The 19,868-nt window shown below is 34.8% G+C and overlaps 1 protein-coding gene and 1 pseudogene across 1 annotated transcript; one reads left to right on the top strand and one right to left on the bottom strand.

Annotated features, from left to right (window-relative positions):
- Nucleotides 1-4,323: 4,323 nt before the first annotated feature.
- On the top strand, nucleotides 4,324-5,274 carry LOC148583828 (F-box/kelch-repeat protein At1g57790-like; annotated as a pseudogene).
- Nucleotides 5,275-10,551: 5,277 nt separating this feature from the next.
- RID2 (S-adenosyl-L-methionine-dependent methyltransferases superfamily protein) lies at nucleotides 10,552-18,835 on the bottom strand. The gene is made up of 9 exons (XM_059604758.2): nucleotides 18,633-18,835; nucleotides 18,326-18,401; nucleotides 17,088-17,171; nucleotides 16,887-16,942; nucleotides 16,233-16,289; nucleotides 14,868-14,917; nucleotides 14,523-14,675; nucleotides 13,243-13,378; nucleotides 10,552-11,094 (listed from the first exon to the last, which is right to left on the bottom strand). The coding sequence occupies exons 1-9, from the start codon at nucleotides 18,729-18,731 to the stop codon at nucleotides 10,930-10,932; spliced, it is 876 nt and encodes a 291-aa protein (XP_059460741.1). The 5' UTR covers nucleotides 18,732-18,835; the 3' UTR covers nucleotides 10,552-10,929.
- Between the last annotated feature and the right edge of the window lie 1,033 nt (nucleotides 18,836-19,868).

The raw sequence follows: 19,868 nt of genomic DNA, 5'->3' as shown, positions 1-19,868 counted from the left end.
AATGACGAAACTATCCTTAGTACGTAAAAACAAAAATATTAAAATTTCTTGAAAAAACCTTTTTTTAAAAAAAAAAAAAAAAAAAAATCCTTTTATAAGAAAAAAAAATTAAAAAATTTCGATTTTTTTGTTTTTCAATTGAAAATTTCTGTTTTTATTAAAAAAAAATTTCTTTTTAGTTTTTTAAATAAAATTTTCCGTTTTAAAAAAAACAGAGTAAAAAATTTTCGTTAAAAAATAAAAAAAAATAAAAAATAAAAGTTTCTTTTTTTAATAAAAATTTCCATTTTTTTTCAAAAAATAAAAAATAAAAAATAAAAATTTAATTAAATTATTCTTTTTTTAAAAAAATTATTATTATTTTTTGAAGGTATTTTTGTTATATTGAGAAATATATAGGGGCATTATGATCTTTTTGCTAGCCCTGGGAATATTGACAATATTTTAGTAGTTTGAGGGGGGGGGAACATTATCACAATTGAAAGTTTTGGAGATATTGTCAATTGGATGGTAGTGTAAGAGGGGTATGTTGACTTTACTCTTAAAACTAATATTTTTAAATGTTGGTACATATATAGGCGTCACAATATATAGCTCAATGGTGGAGAACCATATACCATTACTTTGCTCACTTAATACTAATTACAAGTTTACTTGCTTTATTTTTTTTTTTTTTTTTATGGTATGAAAATTGAAGAGGCCCCACCTTCTTGGCCGTAGCTGGAAAATTGAGGCATCTCTATACGAACTGGTGATCAGAAAATTGACTTTGACTATCGCCAATGAGAATTAGATGAATTGGTCAAGTAGGGTTGGTTTGAATGTTAATTAGTTCCTGCAAATTTAAGAAGGAGATGACCTTAACTTGAAATAAACAAACAAAGAAATAAACTTGTAATCTAGGATGCATGGATAGATGGCGAAAGTCTCGTATTATCCTTGTCATGCACCGTGGATTAGTCATCCACACGAGGGGCGAAAGTCTTGGATTGTCCTTGTCATGCACTATGGATTAGTCATCCACATGAGGGGCGAAAGTCTCGGATTGTCCTTGTCATGCACTGTGGATTAGTCATCCACATGAGGGGTGAAAGTCTCGTATTGTACTTGTCATGCACTGTGGATTAGTCATCCACATGAGGACACGATGACTTAGATTAGTGAACCGGATCATAGGTTCGTTTGATAAAAAAATTTTAGAAAGTATTTTTTATTTTTTAGTTAAAAATAAATAAAAAAATAAAGTAATTTTAAGTATTTTGTAAATTTTTTTTATGTTTAGAGATGATTGTTAATATTTTATCCTTTATGCTAAAAAGCAAAAAACTCAAAAATAATAATAATAATAAAATAAAACGTTGTCAAACGTACTGAATTAGTTGTCTGCCAGCCTATCACAGCCACTATCTATGACACATTAAACTTTTTTTTTTTTTTTGTTCACATAACTAATTCTTTTTGCAACATCCTGCAGGAACATATGTTCACCAAAAATTCTTTCTGACCAAGTACCCAAGGGTCATATTTAATAACGTCAAGTAAGGAGGAATTTTAATTTGGTGATTGCAACACCATGCATTTTGGAGAATAATCAAATCTTCCTGAAACCCCTCCCATTTTCCTGGCCAGTTATATCTCAAAAAAAAAAAAAAAAAAAAAGAAAACAGTCAAGTCTTCGATCTTGCAATGTACACATGCATGGGTTCTGATCTAAAAATAACTTAAAAAATAGTTAAATTAAAAGGCATATAATGAACCACAATATATATATAACAGAACTACAATGGGATGAATTAACGTATAATAATATTTGTAAAAGGCATAGAATCAATCAATATATCATCCATTAGGGAGCAGCAAAGTCATCCAAATTAAAATAGCTAAGAGCTCATGAAAATCGATGATTCACATAATCAAACTTCAAACGCATACCCACTAGCTCCAACAACTTGCATGTCAATTGTGACGTTAACTCATGTGGGTGTACATAGTTGTTTATCCCTCAATGTCATCATGTGTAGCGTAGTCAATACGATAATAAGAGACATGTAGGCAGAGACGGAGGGAGGGGACCGGCTGGGGCCATGGTCCCCCCCCCACTTCCTCAAAAAAGATATTTTAAGGAGTAAAAAAAAAATAATAAATAAATAAATTATACTAGCGGCTTTGATTGACGGAACAGTAATCACGTGCGACGCACGTGATCACTTCTGACATTTTTCTACCGAAAGTGCTCCCATTACTTCTAACCTTTTTCTATCCAAAATGCCCCCCATCCCAACAGACTCTCACTCCTCTGTTTGCCCAGAATGACGACGAGCATGTCGGAGATCACCTTTGATCTTAATGCTGGCCGGCCGATTCCGAAGAGAGAGGTTGAGATTTAATCATCGTTTGGATGCAAAGAAACTGAGTGAAAAGAGAATTTTGAGTGCTTTGGTTGTGAATTTTTTTTTTTTTTTGAATTCATTGGAAAACGAAAAATTTTATTTTGGCTGAGCCAATTGATCGGTAGGGAAAAAAGGAATTGATCGGTAGGGAAAATAAGGAAGAGATCAATAGTATATAAAATTTGTAAATTGATTGAGTTTTTTTTTTTAAAAAAAAAAAAAAAAATCTTTGTTTGGTTACTGAGAATCCGGTGGAAAGGAAGGAGCAAATGAAAACTAAAAATTGTTCAGTCCTATCATTTTGCTGTGGTTCGTGTGGAAATTTGAATTCTCATTTGAAATTTAATAGATACACTGAGCTTCTCACAATCCACAAGAAAAACTAGAAAGAATATGAAAACATACAAAGCAAAAATTGATTGCAGTTATTAGCTTGGCACCAAGAAGAATATGAACAAATATCATTATATCAACAGCAATTCTTCATTATAATAATCTTATCACTGTATTAACAACAACAATCTCAACCTCCCTAAAATCAACCACCATCTTACATAAACTTTAGAATCATGAATATCATATGAAAATAAAAAAGAATATATATATATATATAAAGAAAAAAAAAAAGATAAATATCAAACTCAGGTGCTCGTCAGTCCTGAGATTGGAGAAGATTCAGATGGCTGGAGGTAGGTCCCACCGTCCCAGCGTGCAGTTTCAGATCGGAATTGGATGAAATCTGGCTTGAAAGGTTTCAGATTAATATTGAACAAAAAAAAAAATGATCAAACAGAGAGAGAGAGAGAGAGAGAACAGGGGATGGGGGGCATTTTGGTCTCCAAAATGCCAACCGACGCACATGATCACTGTTTCGTCAGTCAAAACGGCTTTGATTGACAGAATGGCTAAATTGAAAAAAATTGAAACTTTGAGAGGGTGGATTGCAAAAATTGAAACTTTGAAGGTCGAATTGCAAATCGTTGACAACTTTAAGAGTGTAAACTGTAATTTTCCCTAAACAGAACTACAAAGTTGATAGTCATCCAACTACAAATTATCATCCATTATATCACGTGATTAAATAGGAAATAAAAAAAAAGTCTTTAAAAAAAAAAAAAAAAAGAGATAAATTTTTCTACTTTGAAATATCTACTTTGAAAATTGACATTTATATACAATAACAACAAATATTGCAATTCAAACTAAAGTTGTAGAAAGAATCGTGGCCGTTTATCACTTGATTGTCATCTAGCGTACGGTTTCATAATTCCTAATATAGTAATTGTTCATTGGTTGTCTAATGGTGATAACTTGGAAAATCATTAAAAACAGAACAAGTGTTTATCTTAAACGTTGCTGGCTAGGATGAAGAAGATGGAGTTTCTTTAGTATTTTTTTTTTCTTTATTAAAATTTCTCAAGATGTTTCCTCGAAAAATTCTTTGACTTTAAATTATAATTTTTTTTTTTTAAAAAAAAAAACCCGCGCAATGATGCGGATTATATGCTAGTAATTATAATATAAAATACCATATGACAGTCCAAATAACAAGTGTGTGTCAGTTTTATCAAAAACTTGTACTACTTTAGTAGTACTTTGGATGTCCATATATTTTTCATATCAATAATGTGTGTAATTTCTTTTCAATATATTTTGTGGTCAAAATTCAAATAATTAATATATATATATAATTGTGCCGAAAGAGAAGTAATTAGGAAGAGGTTGAGGGAATATAATCTAATATCCTAGTCTCTGACATCCCTATACTATACTAGATAATGCTTGCTTTTAAATCTGTATCATTCATACTATACTCCATACCATACAAATGTACTGTAATTTGGCTTTATTCTTGTTCTGTGTATTAATTGTTTGTTTTCAATATGAGTCTAACTTGTGTCTTGGATTGGTTTATAGCTAATTAAAATACGTAATGGAAGCAGCGGAAGCAAACACACAACTTAAATATACACATTCTCTTCTTAGTCTTACCCCTCTGCTTGTAATTTGTGACAGGAAGCATAGACAACGGCAAATTTTTTTTGACGTATCAAAAGATCGTTATTACACGGAAAGCATTCCTGAGATGTGCAACAAATTCATATACACTTGTTCTCATGGATGGCTGGTTTTGATTGATCCTAACTTTGAGGATTTTTATCTTTGGAATCCAATCTCTTTGGAAAAAATTCAGCTCCCGCTACTGTCGGAATCCTCCTATTGCGATATTTGTGTTCTATCATCGCCTCCAAGTGATCCTACATGTCATATCTTGTTATTCAAATTGCTCGAAAGCTCTTTTCTATCCTGCCAGCCAGGCGATGGTGAATTTACTGAACAAGAGCTTGAATGTGGTGATAACTCGAAACTATTAGACGCGACGGTGGTTGGAAAAACTATTTATTGCATGACAACTCAAATGAGAATTGACGAAAATGATCGTTTGTTTACTGTTGAATTTGCAGGTCCGAAAGTTCAATTTATAGAAGTGATAACATTGGAACCACTTTGGCGATTTCGATCAGAAATGACCGGCCATAAAGAGTTTCTTATCGATAGTTGTGGCGAACAATTTATGGTTCACAAGATGTGTTTTGGAATGAGTTATGAGAAGGTCTATGAATTTCTTGTTTTCCAAATGGATTTTTTCTGAAAAGAGGTGGGTGAACTTGAAGAGTATTGGAGAATGAACTATTTTTCTATCTCGGCATCGTGGCATTTCTTGTTTGGCAGCAGAATTGGGAATTAAACCAAATTCAATCTACTATACGAGGTGGGATGATAGACTTCTTTATGTGTTTGACTTGGAAATCAAATCATTTCAATGTCTTTACCTTGTCCTATTGTAAGTCGTGATTCAATACTAAATTGGATAATGTTGTAGTCCTGTTATGACTTAATTAAAATCCATTTACATGGTGTTACTAAACTCTTAACTATTTTTCAAGTGCTTCTGTCTTTTTTTATTATTATTATTATTATTATTGGTTGGGTATAAACTTCCTACATATTCATATACAAATATACAATTGAATATGGCTGAAATAATTGTTAGATTTATGTATTTAATTTATTTGCCAATGCTCTTGAACTGTTCTCCTGTTGTGACTTGTCTTGTCTTCAATCATCTGCAAGTCAAAGATTTGTTGCCAAACTTATGGCCCACTTGGCAGAGATGGGTTTGGAATTATTAACAATGTGATTTTCTTCAATCCTTTTACAAAGGATTATTGTATTTTGCTCTAATTCTAATTTATTTTTCTTTAATCCTTTCATGAAAGATCAACCATTAACCCAAAAAAAAAAAAAAACAAAACAAAACAAAACAAAAAACTGAATGAGTTTAATTGTAAAGGTAGCCTTTTTAAAAGAGAATACAAATTCAAATAGTAGAAAACTGCACAAGACATTTGTATTAGGGGTTGTTTGGGATTCATTGTTCTCCGATTGGATTTTTCTAAAAAAGAGTGGGCTGGTGGCAAGGAATTAAACCGAATTCAATCGACTACGTGAAGCTCAAAGAGAGACTTCTTTACATATTTGATTTGAAAAAACTAAAGTATTTCAAAGTATTTACTTTGACCTGGTTATTGTTATCTAAAATTGAAGTGGCTTTTAAAATTACTATCAAAATTCAATAGTGATCCATCTCAAATTCAATAGTAATTTTAAAAGTTATGTCAAGTTTGAGAAAATAAAAATATAATCTATTAGAATAAAAAGCACTACAAGCCCTTTAGATTTTGGGCCTCATGGCTAGCAATAGGCCCACACTTAGTCTAAGTATAGATCCAAAGGCTTTGCATGTGATTGGATTGCACTTTTTCAAGTCCATTAACACTCTGCCCAACAGTTACATAATTTCAAGTTACAATAGCCCATAACAAAAGGCCCACTACAATTACATAACTAAAATACCCGTCTAACTAATCTCTATTATTCTATCCCTTACAGCAAGAGGGGCGATCAAAGTGGTTACTTTGTCAGGATGTAACCAAAGAAAAAGAAACCTAAACGATGGGAACTGTATGCACTTTTCAAATCCAATTCAGCAACAAAGCACTAATTAACTTGGTTTGCCCTCAAAATAAACCCTTTTGCCCGGCCTTTATTTTACCATTCTTCTCTCTCCTTGGCTGCCTCTTCCTCCCCTTCATCATAGCTAGCCATCGCCATAGCACTATTGAACAAATCTGCTTGATTTTTTTTTGCTTAATTTCTTCAACATTATTGTTTTTTTTATGTTGGGATTGGGCCAATCGGCCTTGAATTTGCATCGATATTAAATGACATTGATGCTTATTGTGGGTTTACATCGGTTTAGGTGGTTTTAGGTTGTGATACATGAAGAAAGTTAAATTAGGATTGAGGCTAATTATTGTTCAAATTGATAGTAATTTAGGCCGGTAATATGAGAGATTCTATATGAAATTCATTTGCTCAAATAAAATTTTGATTATCCGATTACTTATTCGGATATGAGAGTTCCATCTAAAATCTTTCACATTACATATTCGGTATCTGAAACCCTAGAATTTAATTTCTTATATTTTTACGGTTATTCAATGTAAGGAGATATTTTCTCATGCAAATTAGTTATGTAAATAAGCAGGTTTTTTATCTTTGGGTTAGGGGGATTCAGTGTCGCTGTAGCATGGCCAGTCCTATGCCGAGGTTAGGAAGGTGGTGTAGCTTGGTAGCAGCGTATGTAATTTCTTGAAGACTGGAAGACTTTGTAATGCATAGTATTTGTAGATTGTATAGTGGATCAAGTTCTTTGTAGCAGAGATGAGTCTTTTCCTTGGTTCAACTCGTGCTTCGGGCTTGGGGAGACTTTGTAATTTGTAGCGAATGTTAATGGAAAGCACACAATGTCAATTGATGACTTAATGAAAGTGTACTGAAATTTGATACAGATGGTGAAGGTTGTGAAATGAGCTTAATTTACCACATGGGAAAGACGAGAAGCTGAATAGAGAGTGATGTTGTCCTCTGGTGGAACTGACAAAATACACAAGGGATTTGGTTACCTGAAGGGCAATATCATGCCAGGTATGTGGTGAACTGCTGGAGTAGCAGTCAAATTAAACATTCAGTTCTAGTTTAAAGTCGAAGCACTTGAGAAATGATGTAGTTCCTAGAACTATCAAAAGATGAAGTATGAACTATATTCGTTATAATTAAAACTACAACAATTTTAATAACATGTGGCTTGCAGAAGACTTAACAACACAAGCAGATTTGGAAGGTATATGATGCTGGGGTAAGAAAGAGGTGAGCCAAAAATGTCTTGCAAAGTTGCTGGAAGTTTTGTGCAAGAAAAAAGAAATTAGATGATTGAGGAAGAGAGATGCCTAATAGCTTTGCAAGGGAAGGTGTGACTTAAAAGGTTGGGGTCCAATTTATTATATTGTTAAATGGAAATCATCCAAGTGGGTGGACTTCAGCTGCAGATGATAAGTATGAGTGGATATATAGTGGATAAAAGATTCAAATGCCACGGTAAATTAGGGGGAAAGTAAATCACTTAGTCTATTTTCCTAGAGTTTTAGCAGTGAAAGTTAAGGGGAAAGAAATTATATTCCATAGACCTTGGAAAGTGATTTCATAGTGGATATTCCATAGGCAGTGTGGGAAGCCTGCTTTATATACTTGCAATGATGAAACTTGGATTATGTTGAGGTGCAATAATGTCACTCTATTAATGTACTAATACCAATAGTACTTTAGGAATGGTTGTACATAAGACATGCATAACGGAGTAAAATTATCAGTGATATCTAAAATAAAAAGTCAGAGATGTAATTGTGATCGAACTTGAAGAATAATTAGTTGCCTAATTTCAGATGAATTCTGAAAAAAGTAATGCTCTCAAGCATTGCTCCAAAAGTCTCCTAAGCCTTTTAGTAGTTCCGCTTCTCAGCTATTAGCCTTGGAAGGCTCTTCTCTCTCGAAAGAAGTAGAAGAGGTTGTATAACTACTAATTTTGAAATTAATTGGTTGATATTTCACAATCAATTCATAATTACGTTCAAGAAACTCTAATACAAATTAAGAGCACTAGAAACTAATGACATCATTTAGCTGCTAATAGTTAATTATGACAGTGAAGATGCTTCATGCACGAGGTTGAGTTAAATAAGAAATAAAAATACGTCTAAAAAAAAAAAAAACAGAGAAATATTATGTCGGGTGTAAACATGAATGATAAAATTCATGCTGGTAAAAAAAAGTTTCTAATTAAAAGGTAGGACTTAGGAGGACTCTATCTAGACGTAACCATGATAGCACGTGCAAGCTGAAAAATGCACAAGAAAGACCGATCGTTCTTCTCTCTTCTTTGCCGCCTCTTCCTCCTCGTCTTCATAGCTAGCCATCGCCATCACCATAGCATTATTGAACCAATCTGCTTGATGTTTTGCTTCATTTCTTCAATTTTCTTCGTCCTGGGGTTATAGACGGGGCCATCAGTATCTCCGCTGTTCAGGTTTACCTTCTTGTTTCAATTAATATTTGTTGAGATGAATGTTTTTGCTTGCTATGTTTTTAAAGATGTGTTGTGTGTTAGCACTTGCCGTATATGATGAACTCTTGCTTGTAACTTGCAGATCAATATATTTATGATATTAGTTTAACTCTTTCTTCCTTTCGAAGTTGGAATGTTTTGAAAGTGTCTCGATGTGCCAATTTTATAGCACATGCTTTAACTCAATGGGCTGCTTCTAATCGTGTTTTTGAAAGCATTCCCACAGGATCCCCCATTTTCTCTTCCATTTGGATCAGAAATGGAAAATATCATCTCTTGTAACCTTTTTCCTTATTCTATTAAAAAAAAAAAAAAAAACAAAACAAAAGAAGCTATTTTCTACCTCATGCTTAGATCTTGTTTAAAATTGCGTTTGAGAAATAGAGCTTTTAAGTCAAAAAAATACTTTTTGGCAAAATTTTCATTTTTAAGCTTTTGCCAAAAGTGTGTTTTTAAGCTTTAGGGCCTATTTAGGATTGCGTTTGAGAAATATAACTTTTAAGTAAAAAAAAAAAAAAAAAAAGTTTTTTGGCAAAAGCTTTATTTTTAAGCTTTTGCTAAAAGTGTGTTTTAACCATTTTTAGGCTTTTGATCTTCAAAAGTGCTTTGAATTTTTTTTTTTTGATCAAACGAGCTTTTAGGGTGTTAAACGCACTTATGAGATCCACAAACGCAATCTTAGTTTGTATCCCCAAGTTTCATACTCAGTGACTATGAAGATTTTCTGTACTTGAATTAGCTGTACTTGATTAGCCTTATGTTCTACATATACCTATACAATCAAACTTTCACTAAATTGAAAATGTCATTTCTAAACTACCAAAAAATTAATAATGTTTCTTAGGCTAGCTAAAAGACAAAAATGACATTAAATTTCTGTCAATGAGATAAAAATACCCCTATAAATTTAAAAAAAAAAAAAAAAAGTAATTATTTTCTTTAACAAAAACAATTTTTTATAAAAAAAAATAAAATAAAATTCCACTCGCTTTTTTCCTTTAAAAAAAAAAAAAATTAATTTTATGAAGGGTATTTTTGTCATTAGAGGGGACATTGATAATTTTTTATTGTTTGAAGAGTTTGAGAGAGGTATGAGAACTTTTCCTCAAAAAAATCATTATGTGAGAATATTGTTAACTGAACACCCCTCAAACTATCAGGTAATTTGCAATGTACCCCAAATTTTCAATTGAAATAATTCCCAAAACCAAAAAATTGCAATATACCCCATCTGTATAAAAAAATGGCAAAAATGTCCTAAAAAAATTTAGAAAATATAGAAAAACACAAAAACAAAAAAATATTAATAAAAAAAACTGGCGCCATGGCCGTGGTTATTTTTTTATTTTTTTTATTTTTATTTTCAAATTTACAAGAATATTTATGTTACTTTGCAATTTACCGGTATTTTGGGGGCACATAGCTTTAATTGAAAATTTAAAAGGCAATGCAAATTGCCTAATAGTGTACTTTCCCTAACATCTTTGTTAGGAAAATATTTGATGGAGCAAATAATCCTCAAGATCCGCCCTCCACTTAAAGAGAGGGGATGACGGACCAAAAATATTTAACCAGTCATCTCATAAGAAACATAGATGTTCTCTACACTGTACAGCATCATCAAGGCTATCAATGTAAAGCTGCCAAAAACATAAAACTCCTCTTATAACCCGTTCATATTTTTACATAGGATTTAGTTGCTATTTTAATTGCATAAAGAAACAAAACCAAACATTCTCATTTTTCTACCAAGTTGCTTTTAGGATCCTCACAAAGGTAAATTACCTAAATACCCAACAGAACAATGTCGTGTCCCAAGTAGTCAGGACTGACTTTTGACTATAACAGGCAACTAAAAGTTTGATCACAAAGGACTTTTTTCATCAGGGCTTAAAAGGAATATTGAAGGGAAGAGGCAATGACTCACTAGCCACTGTATATGGAGTTTTGTATATGCAAGCGGTGAAGACGCTACTGAACCCCTTAAAACCAATTTAGGCGTGCTGTAAGAGTTCAGAAGCGAGGCTTTCTTTTTCGAGCCGTGTATTTTGTATCCGGATGCACATCATCTCCTCTTCTTCTCCTCTGTTCCTTCTTCCTCAGTATCCATTCTCTTCCCTTTCCTTTCTTGGTTATTTTCTGCCTTTTCCTTGGTCTGTGTCGGTCCGAGATTGAGACCTACACGACAAATATATAAATTTTTTTAGTAAGTAATGGAAATATCATTAGAAAGCGCAAAAGGAACAAACCAAGTACACAAGAGATATGCCTAGCTAGAAAGAGAAAAAAATGTCAAGAAAACCATAAAAACTAAGCAAATTAAGATAGTTTAAAGCAGTTGTCCATCGGTAAGGAGTTTTCAAAAAGAACGAATTTAGTTCCACTACCGTCATTTTACACTCTTTAAAACTTATATAATTTCTTTTTCTCTAAAGACACCAAAATATAAAAATGACGGAACCATCTTTTAGACTACTGCACTTTGAGGATAGCCTCACAACCCTCTCTAACAAGCAAAAAGGTCTACCACTCGTCTTGGCATAACCCAAGCTAACTCAACATGACTGAAAATAGCACTCCATAAGGCACTAGCAATCTCACAATGGAGTAGAAGAAGATCCACAAACTCATTGTTCTTACACATACAACACCGATCAACCACAACGACATGTTGCTTCCTTAGGTTATCCATGGTGAGGATCTTCCTTTGGGTGGCTGACCAAACAAAAAATGTCACTCTCCTGGGGACCTTATTCTGCCAAAATACTCTTCCAAGGGAAGGGGGTACTACAAGAAGAATAAGGACATTATAGAAAGATCTAACGTCGCACCCTCTTAGAATGGGACCAACAAAGCTTGTCTTCATCTCCCCATCTCAATGAAAAGGAGTACAACAAATTAAAACAACGAAGCAAAGACATCCATCTCCCAATGCCTTGATGAAGTATACATTCCACTTATGGGAGTCACTAGATAATTCTTATGTGCTCAATTACGGAAGCATCCCTAACGCAAGCTCCCCACATCACACATATTATGCCAGAATCTAATCTTGGAGCTGTCTCCCACCTCAAATACTAGAAAACTCCCCAGCCCCTCCTGGTATTTTTCATAACCCCACCCCATACGACCCATGAACCCCATTTGAACACCATCTACCCCACGAGCTGTCATATTTAGAATCCACTAGGACTCTCCATAAGGTTTGACTCATGCAAATAGCGTCATAACCACTTCCCCAAAAGAGAATGGTTGAACAAAAGCAGTCAGGCCTCCAACCCTCCCTTAGAAATTGGAGAACAAACCTTGAACAACCTTACCGAGTGAAATTTGAACTATTCACCTTGCCCACCCCATCAGAAATTTCATTGCAATTTCCCTGTGTGATTGGCAACACCACTAGGGGGAGAAAAAGTGACATAAAATATGTATGCAAACTGGATAGGATGCTCTTAATCAAGGTAATCCATTTACCTTTAGACACGAACATCCTCTCCCAACTAGCCAAACGGCACTTGATCTTCTAAATAACACCATCCCAAATGGATTTGGGATTAAAAGAAGCTCCCAACGGAAGACCAAGGTACTTCAAAGAAAATACTGGCCAATCTATCAACATTATTAACACTATCCACAGGAACCAATTATGACTTAGCAAGATTGATGATTTAATATACTCGGTTGACTCTTTTCCTGGACCAACGTCTCCATCATGGTCAATAGCCATGCAACACTCACCTTAACCAAATACATTGCTCAAGATACCCCTTGGCTCCTTTCAACCAAATGCAAAATTGATACCCCTTCTACAATCGGAAGCTCAAAAGCTTTGGCCTCTATTTAAGAATCCAACTCATGAAACCCATAACAGACAACCAAAAACCATGGACTACAACCACCTAGCAACTGAGAAGAGATACAGAAAAAGAAAGACATAGACGGGCATGCCGATGAGAGAGGAAGGAACCATCCCATAAATATGTGACAGCCTAAATGAAGCCAATGATCAGTGAAAAAACAATCATAAAGCAAATAGATAATGTGTATAAAAATTTATTAGTATGAACAAAAACAATAAATTTAGGATATCTAGAGAGAGAGAGAGAGAGAGAGAGAGAGGGAGAGAGATTCAGATTTATGAACCACTTGAGAAGACAATTGTCTATGGACCAAATGACATCTCCTCCCCCCTAAAATAAGGGGTGGACAGTGAGGTCATGGGTCAATCCCACGGATTGAGTTGTATTTGCCTGTCAAAAAATCCCTAGACAAAGCCCTAAAACAGAGAAATTCAGAAGTTAGTAAAAGTGTGCCATGAGAACTCACCGTCTGATTTTCTTCATCACCACTACTCTCATCTTCGGAGCAACTCTCCCCATCTTCACCTTTTCCTGTTGGGACAGATGTGTTTATGGATGGTGGACCACACGTAAGGACAAGGTATTCTTTTCTACTCTTAGTACTGTTATAAGACAACCACGCTCAAGTTAGTGAACCATAGAAGATTCCAAGAGAATAATGCTACAGGGATGAATTTGAGATGTTTTATTTAATTTTTCAAGTGAATTTAGCACCTGAATATTCCTATCCCAAGGAAATGCAAGTTATTGTATACATTCTCAAGAAACACTTGTAGAGCAAGTTATTGCCAGTCATTCAATTTTTTCTCGACCTTTGTTTCAAAGTAATACGTTAATGGTTAAGAAAGGATGCACGGGGCATTATGTGAGAATACAAATGTAAAATACTTAAAAAAATTATCTTTGCGGTGGACTATAAACTGCCACCCATAGAACACCATATTCAATTAAAAAAGATGGCACACTCCTGGGATGTCATGTCACCAACAAGTCACAATCAACTGGTTCAGAAGTTGCTATGTTTTCGTATGGCTGTGCCGTTCGAGTTGGTCCCATAATGCCCTGTCTATCCCATAATAGGAAACGCTTGGCAATTATAATATCATTAAGCAGTATTTCCTGCTGATGTGCCAAAATAAAAGGATTGGAGCAAAGACTACAATATAAATGCATATATGTACTTAGATCCCATTGAGCTTCATAAGATTCTCTTCAATCACTCAGCCAGTGCATGTCATTTGTTACCAAAAGAAGTATAGAAAATGAGATCTACTGAATATATGTAAATTAGATGGTCTTGTGAAATATATAAGAAAAAGATCCAATTCATGAGGAATACAAGAAAATAGACAACATTCAACTGGTCTCCGTCGTAGGAACTGCCACACCATGACTGGATCATAAGACATCCTATAACTGCTGAGAACACTTGAATGCACATTACTTATTACTTCAAATAGAATGAATAATTCCTAACTCTAACCCACAAAGTGAATGTGGATGCAAACTCAGAGCTCTCAAATGCCTGGATGCTTTTGTCACTGTTTGTATGTGATCTGTTTGTGTGCAACTCAGCATAAGAGAGAATTTTTATGACAAGAATAAACAAGCATATAATAGAGGATTAAAATAAAAATCCTCAAACTAGTGTCTCCAAGTAGCCCACCTAAGATGTTCTGAACAGAAGCAATTTTCACATGCAAGAATAGCCTATTGTAAGATTGCCCTAATAGCTTTATTGCATACCTGTGTGGGAAATCAACAACCACACCTCCAGCAAATCCAGCACGCATTGCAAAACTCAATATCAATTCACGCTGGGCTAGATTTTCAGGGTACACTTGAAGTACTGCTCTAGCTCCCCTGGCTAAGCATCTGTATAATGATCCAAAGAAAGCCCTAAAAAAAGATTGAACCAAACCCATCAATACTGCAGCAAAAGAAACAACACAGAATCAAGCATGCTTAGTCTCATAGAGAGAGAGAGAGAGAGATAAAAGCCCCCAAAAGAAAAAATGAGTGCACTTTCATTGTAATTCTAGCACATCATTTTACTATAAGAGTGAGTGAAGGATAAGAATGGGAACATACTTCAATCTTAATCGAGGGTCATGAGAGGACTTGTCAGCATTGCATAACCACTGCATTGCCAAATCAAAACAAGGGGAAAAAAATGAGCAACATACATCCAGTGAATTTTTAAAAACATTTTTGTATTTCAACGGAGAATCAGTAACACCTAAAGAAACTATCTCAAAAAACAAAAACAAAAGCAGCAAAGATTATGAATATGAATGTAGAATGACAGCCAAATTTATGGGCTTTAAGGCTCTCACAAAAGAGCATTAAATTTGTGTACAATGTTGTTATATTAAAACAAATATAAACATTTAAAAAAGCCTGATATGAACTTGGAAATTTATAATAGTAGAACATAAGATTGTCAATTATAATGTATCTTTTCCTTCCCCAAAGCAATGCAACCATAAAATTCAGGAGAATCTGACTAATTAATATAGACAAAGAGAACACTAGTGCAAGATGCAGCCTTCAAACTGAAGGGACAGAAAGGGGAGAGAAAAGCAGAAAGTTGTCAACCACAGGAAGATGCACAAATCAATGAGATGTAGAATGCACCCCAACAGAAAATGGGACAATGGACTAAATCAATGTCATAAATCCAAACAGTTTCAGAAACAATCTCACATCAAAGAGACATCTTAAATCGAAAACCCTAGGCTCCCTTTCTCAATACTCTATTCACAGTTCTAAAATTGGGAACTCACAGCCTGGGAAGATTTCCCTTGTGCAAAAGACCCATAGAACATCTTTTTCAGTCACAACAGGTGTGACAGAAGCATATTTGATACCCATACCCACGTCATGTGAGTTTGTCATTGTTACTTGACATATTTGATGAGTCTACGTATTTTTGCAGCCATCTAAAGTCACGTGCAATCAATGTTTAGACTAGGTTAACATCCCATATAAAGGCTAATATTTAAAACATGAATATGCAATGCAGCAAGAGTGCCAAAATAATTAATCACATCACAGAATTTGTCTTGGCCCAGAATTGTCACCCCTATCCCAATAAAACAGTCCCTCCCATCAAAGAATCCTCTCTAGTACATAAATCAAGTTAAAAATAAATGTCTCGGGATGTCAAGCTTCCCACAAGATTAGATATATGTGGAACAAAAGGCTAATCAAGCTCAGAAAAAAAAAACACAGCTAATACAAATACAGAAAATCTTCCTAGTCATTGGGTATGAAACTTGGGGATACAGACTAAGCATGAGGTATAAAATAGCTTCTCCAAACAATATATTGATCTGCAAGTTACAAGCAAGAGTTCATCATATACAGCAAGTGCTAACACACAACACATCTTTAAAAACATAGCAAGCAAAAACATTCATCTCAACAAATATTAATTGAAACAAGAAGGTAAACCTGAACAGCGGAGATACTGATGGCCCCATCTATAACCCCAGGACGAAGTCCTAAGCCCTACAACAAAATTTAAAACATACACTGTGATAACTTTCAAGTGGAGTTAATGTAAAGCAATTATGTAAGTTGACTTGCAAACATCTTTTTCCTTTAGTGTAAGGTTAAACAGCCTGTACCATCAGTAGGAGATAAGATCAAGCACTTATGATAACAGTATGGTAATAAGAACAAACAGCCGATGGAACTAGCACTAATCCAGAAGGTAAGGAAACTTTCGAACAAAGGTAATGAGGAAATTCCACAATGCAACCAACTGGAGCATCAAAATTGCAATAATGGTCTCAAGAAATTATATTGATATAGTTGAATTCACAAACGAAAATGCAAGTGAAAGAATGCAACTTGAATTAAGATTTTCCAAGAATACAATAGTTTCTTGGCCAAAATTGAAACTGCACATAAAATTCCGGCAAATACTTTTCTACAATTTGCCACTTTACTTTGACAAAATCACTTGATAACATGCAAGCAACTGGAAAAAATAAATCACACAGAAAATTGAAATAACACGTGCTATGAACCTAATCTATGAGGCACGATCTATTATTTTATCTACCCTAGCATGATAAGTGTAGAAAGTTCAAAACTTTATACCTGACCCATGTCACCAACTAGAAGGTCGCCCTCAACCTCCCGCTCCAATGCAACATCTAGATTTAAGAAAAATTAAATTAAATTAAACAGAAAAAGAAAGTGGAATGGAGAAAATCAAAAACAGGGGGGGGGGGGGGGAGAGAGAGAGAGAGAGAGAGAGGATAGAAGTTTCAGCTACAATCAAACCCAAAATTTGCATACTTAGCATTGACTGCGAAATATCTAAGCCAATCCATTGGTGTCCATTCTCTGAAAGAGTCTCCCCACTAAGTCCTGATCCGCAACCTACAGAAAACCACAATTCTTGAAGTTAAATTCCTCATGTTTGTTTAGCCTCTCATTGAATTCTAAAGATAACATGGCAAGGCTCATAAAACCATCAGAAACATTGACGAAATCAAGCAATATTAGCAGTTTACAATTTGAAAGCTCAGTCAAGCTCCTAAATCATTATCCATGGAAGCAAACATAAAAAGGCTTTATATATATATATATAAGGTAGATGGAAAGGTAGATCATCCACTTTCCAAGTAAACAGATCATGTAGAGGACTTTTTCAATTTGTATTGAAACTCCATTCAGCATAATGTGTGTTGGGGGGGGGGGGGAGGTGAAAAAATATTTATAAGATAGAGTCCTAATTCTTCACCCTTTTGACAGCTAAGAAGAATGATGATACAAACGGTCAAAGAGCTAAATCTGAATACCAATGAGTTGAGTTCCTGCAAACTTCATAAAGCTACAAATAATTTGCACACCAGACACAGCACCTCATGAGCAACTCATTCATTTCCTTCAATCAAATCTAATCACATGATCCTCATTCTTTTAAGATGGTCCACCAAAATATATGAACAACAGTGTCAATACCATTTTCCCTTTTTTTTATTAGTAAATCAATCTCTTTAAAAGAGTAGAGGGGCGCAACTCTAATACACAAGAAAAGTATACAAAGGAAATCCCTTACTAAGGAGAAAAAGAAGAACAAAAATTAGAAAAACGAGAGAAATGTGGACTATTATACGCCACTATCCATGTATGAAAAGATTTGAACATGACATTCTTTAGTTCTTCCACCGAAATCTCGCAATTTTCATAGCTCCTAACATTCTGCTCTCTCTAAATGCACCACATTAAGTACAAAGGTTCCATCCTTCAAGCTTCTAAAATGCTATGACTTCTCAACTTACCTCTCCAACATGCCAATAACTCTATTACCTTCTAGGCATGACCCATTCTATACCAAAAAGGTGGAAAATTGAAGCCCATAATTTTCTTGCCACCTCACAGTGAAGAAGATGATGTATGGCCTCCAATTTTACCATTTTTTTAAGTAGTGATCATCAAAACCAAACAACATTAATATTTACAATCACACACTCATGTATGCATTGGTGCGTGTGTGTATACCGAGAGAGAGAGAGTGAGAGCAAATATACCAATGTCAAGGAGCAATCTGGGTACATCATCATCAGGCAAAGCAAGAAGCTCCAGTGCTCTCTCTGACAGCTTCGCCTGTTTTTACTACATCATTAAATATCAACACAAACCCAACTCCCCAAATTCAGCAAAACACACTCACCCTCCATTAGATCATTCACGTCCTACCCCTTTGTCAATATTTAGAAACCAAATTCAAAACAACGCACAATACGTAGTACAAAGACTTATCTTATCTACTTATTTCATTATTATTTTCTATGATTTTCTCAGGAACCAAACAGAGCGGTAAGAGAAACAGGGTACCTGAATTTCGATGATCCGAGACGAGGAGGTGTACTTCCGAGCCTCAGCATCGTTGTAGAATATGTCAGGTGGAGCTTGCAGCTCAGGCCTCGAAGACATGACCACCGATAGACGCTGAAACTGAGAGATTAAACCCTAAAAACCCGTAGATAGTGACAACAACAGCTGGAGCAGCTGAGGATGATACTGGAACGCTAAAGAAACCCTAAACCCTACTACCAACGCACCGTTTCTGTTTCCAAACAACACTGGTTCTGGACCGGGTTACCAAGCGGTCGGGTCGGGCCAGGTTTCAGCTTTCCGACCAATAATAAGCATTAGATCAAGCACCTAGGAGCCCACTGGGCTGTACCTATTTACATTATAATTTCTCTTTATTTTAATTACATTATTTATTTTTTTCAATATTTTCTTACACAGGTTGCTACAATTTCACTTTCCACGGTATTTCTAATCAATATATAAACCAAAAGGCAATTCCCCTTTTACTACATTCAACCAACGCTCTTTTAATAATTTTTACTCGGGCATTTTCTCCATAAATATTGTAATCGTCTTAATCAATTTTTTTTATTTTTTATTTTTGTAAGAAAAAACAAATGATAGAAGACTTTTCTACAAGTTAAGCACACGTTGCACGTATGTGATAATACAAGTAATACCATCAAAATAGTAATTCCAATTATTTCACATTTTTTATTATCATCCATATAGTCATTATCACTACATGGATAAATAAGTGTAAAATTAAAATCTACATGGCAATATGAAAAGTTGCAGCGGTATCTAAATCTCAAGCATTATATCGGTATCCTCATATCAGTGTCGTTAGATTCTAGAAATTGGCTTCATTTGGTATGTTAAATCTTATGTTTATTTACTTTCATTATCATGTGTTTTAGTATGAAAATGTAAAGGTTTTGGGGTGTTTGGAGAGGTACTGCACTTTCCTGTTCAAAGCCCGTCATGGCGGCTAAGTGATGGAGAACCCACAGAGAGCTCTCGGCCTTCTACCGCTCAAGGGGGGTGTCAAGACAGGTAGGTGACAAGGAACCACAGAGAGATTTTGCATTTTCTTGTTCAAAGCATATCAGGACGGATAAGAGATGAAAAGCCACAGAGACGTCTCAACCTTCTCTTTTGCATAGCTCGTCATGACAAAAGCACACAAAGAGCTCTCGGCTTGCTCCCTTGCATAGCCCGCTCAAATGCCATCATGACGCCTCCCGTACAAAA

The sequence above is a fragment of the Corylus avellana genome, chromosome 9, assembly GCF_965113065.1.
Source record: "Corylus avellana chromosome 9, dhCorAvel1.hap1.2, whole genome shotgun sequence".
Classification (NCBI taxonomy): Eukaryota; Viridiplantae; Streptophyta; class Magnoliopsida; order Fagales; family Betulaceae; genus Corylus; species Corylus avellana.
This window is presented reverse-complemented; position numbering and strand designations above follow the sequence as displayed.

What these genes read in the sequence shown, in the direction of transcription:
- RID2 (XM_059604758.2), bottom strand. Translation starts at nt 18,731, where the DNA reads ATGTCTTCGAGGCCTGAGCTGCAAGCTCCACCTGACATATTCTACAAC. An exon ending in CAGATTGCTCCTTGACATTG is followed by an intron (nt 17,172 to 18,325) that starts GTATATTTGCTC and finishes GGTTTTCTGTAG; the next exon opens with GTTGCGGATCAGGACTTAGT. An exon ending in GTTGTTGATTTCCCACACAG is followed by an intron (nt 13,379 to 14,522) that starts GTATGCAATAAA and finishes GTCTTATAACAG; the next exon opens with TACTAAGAGTAGAAAAGAAT.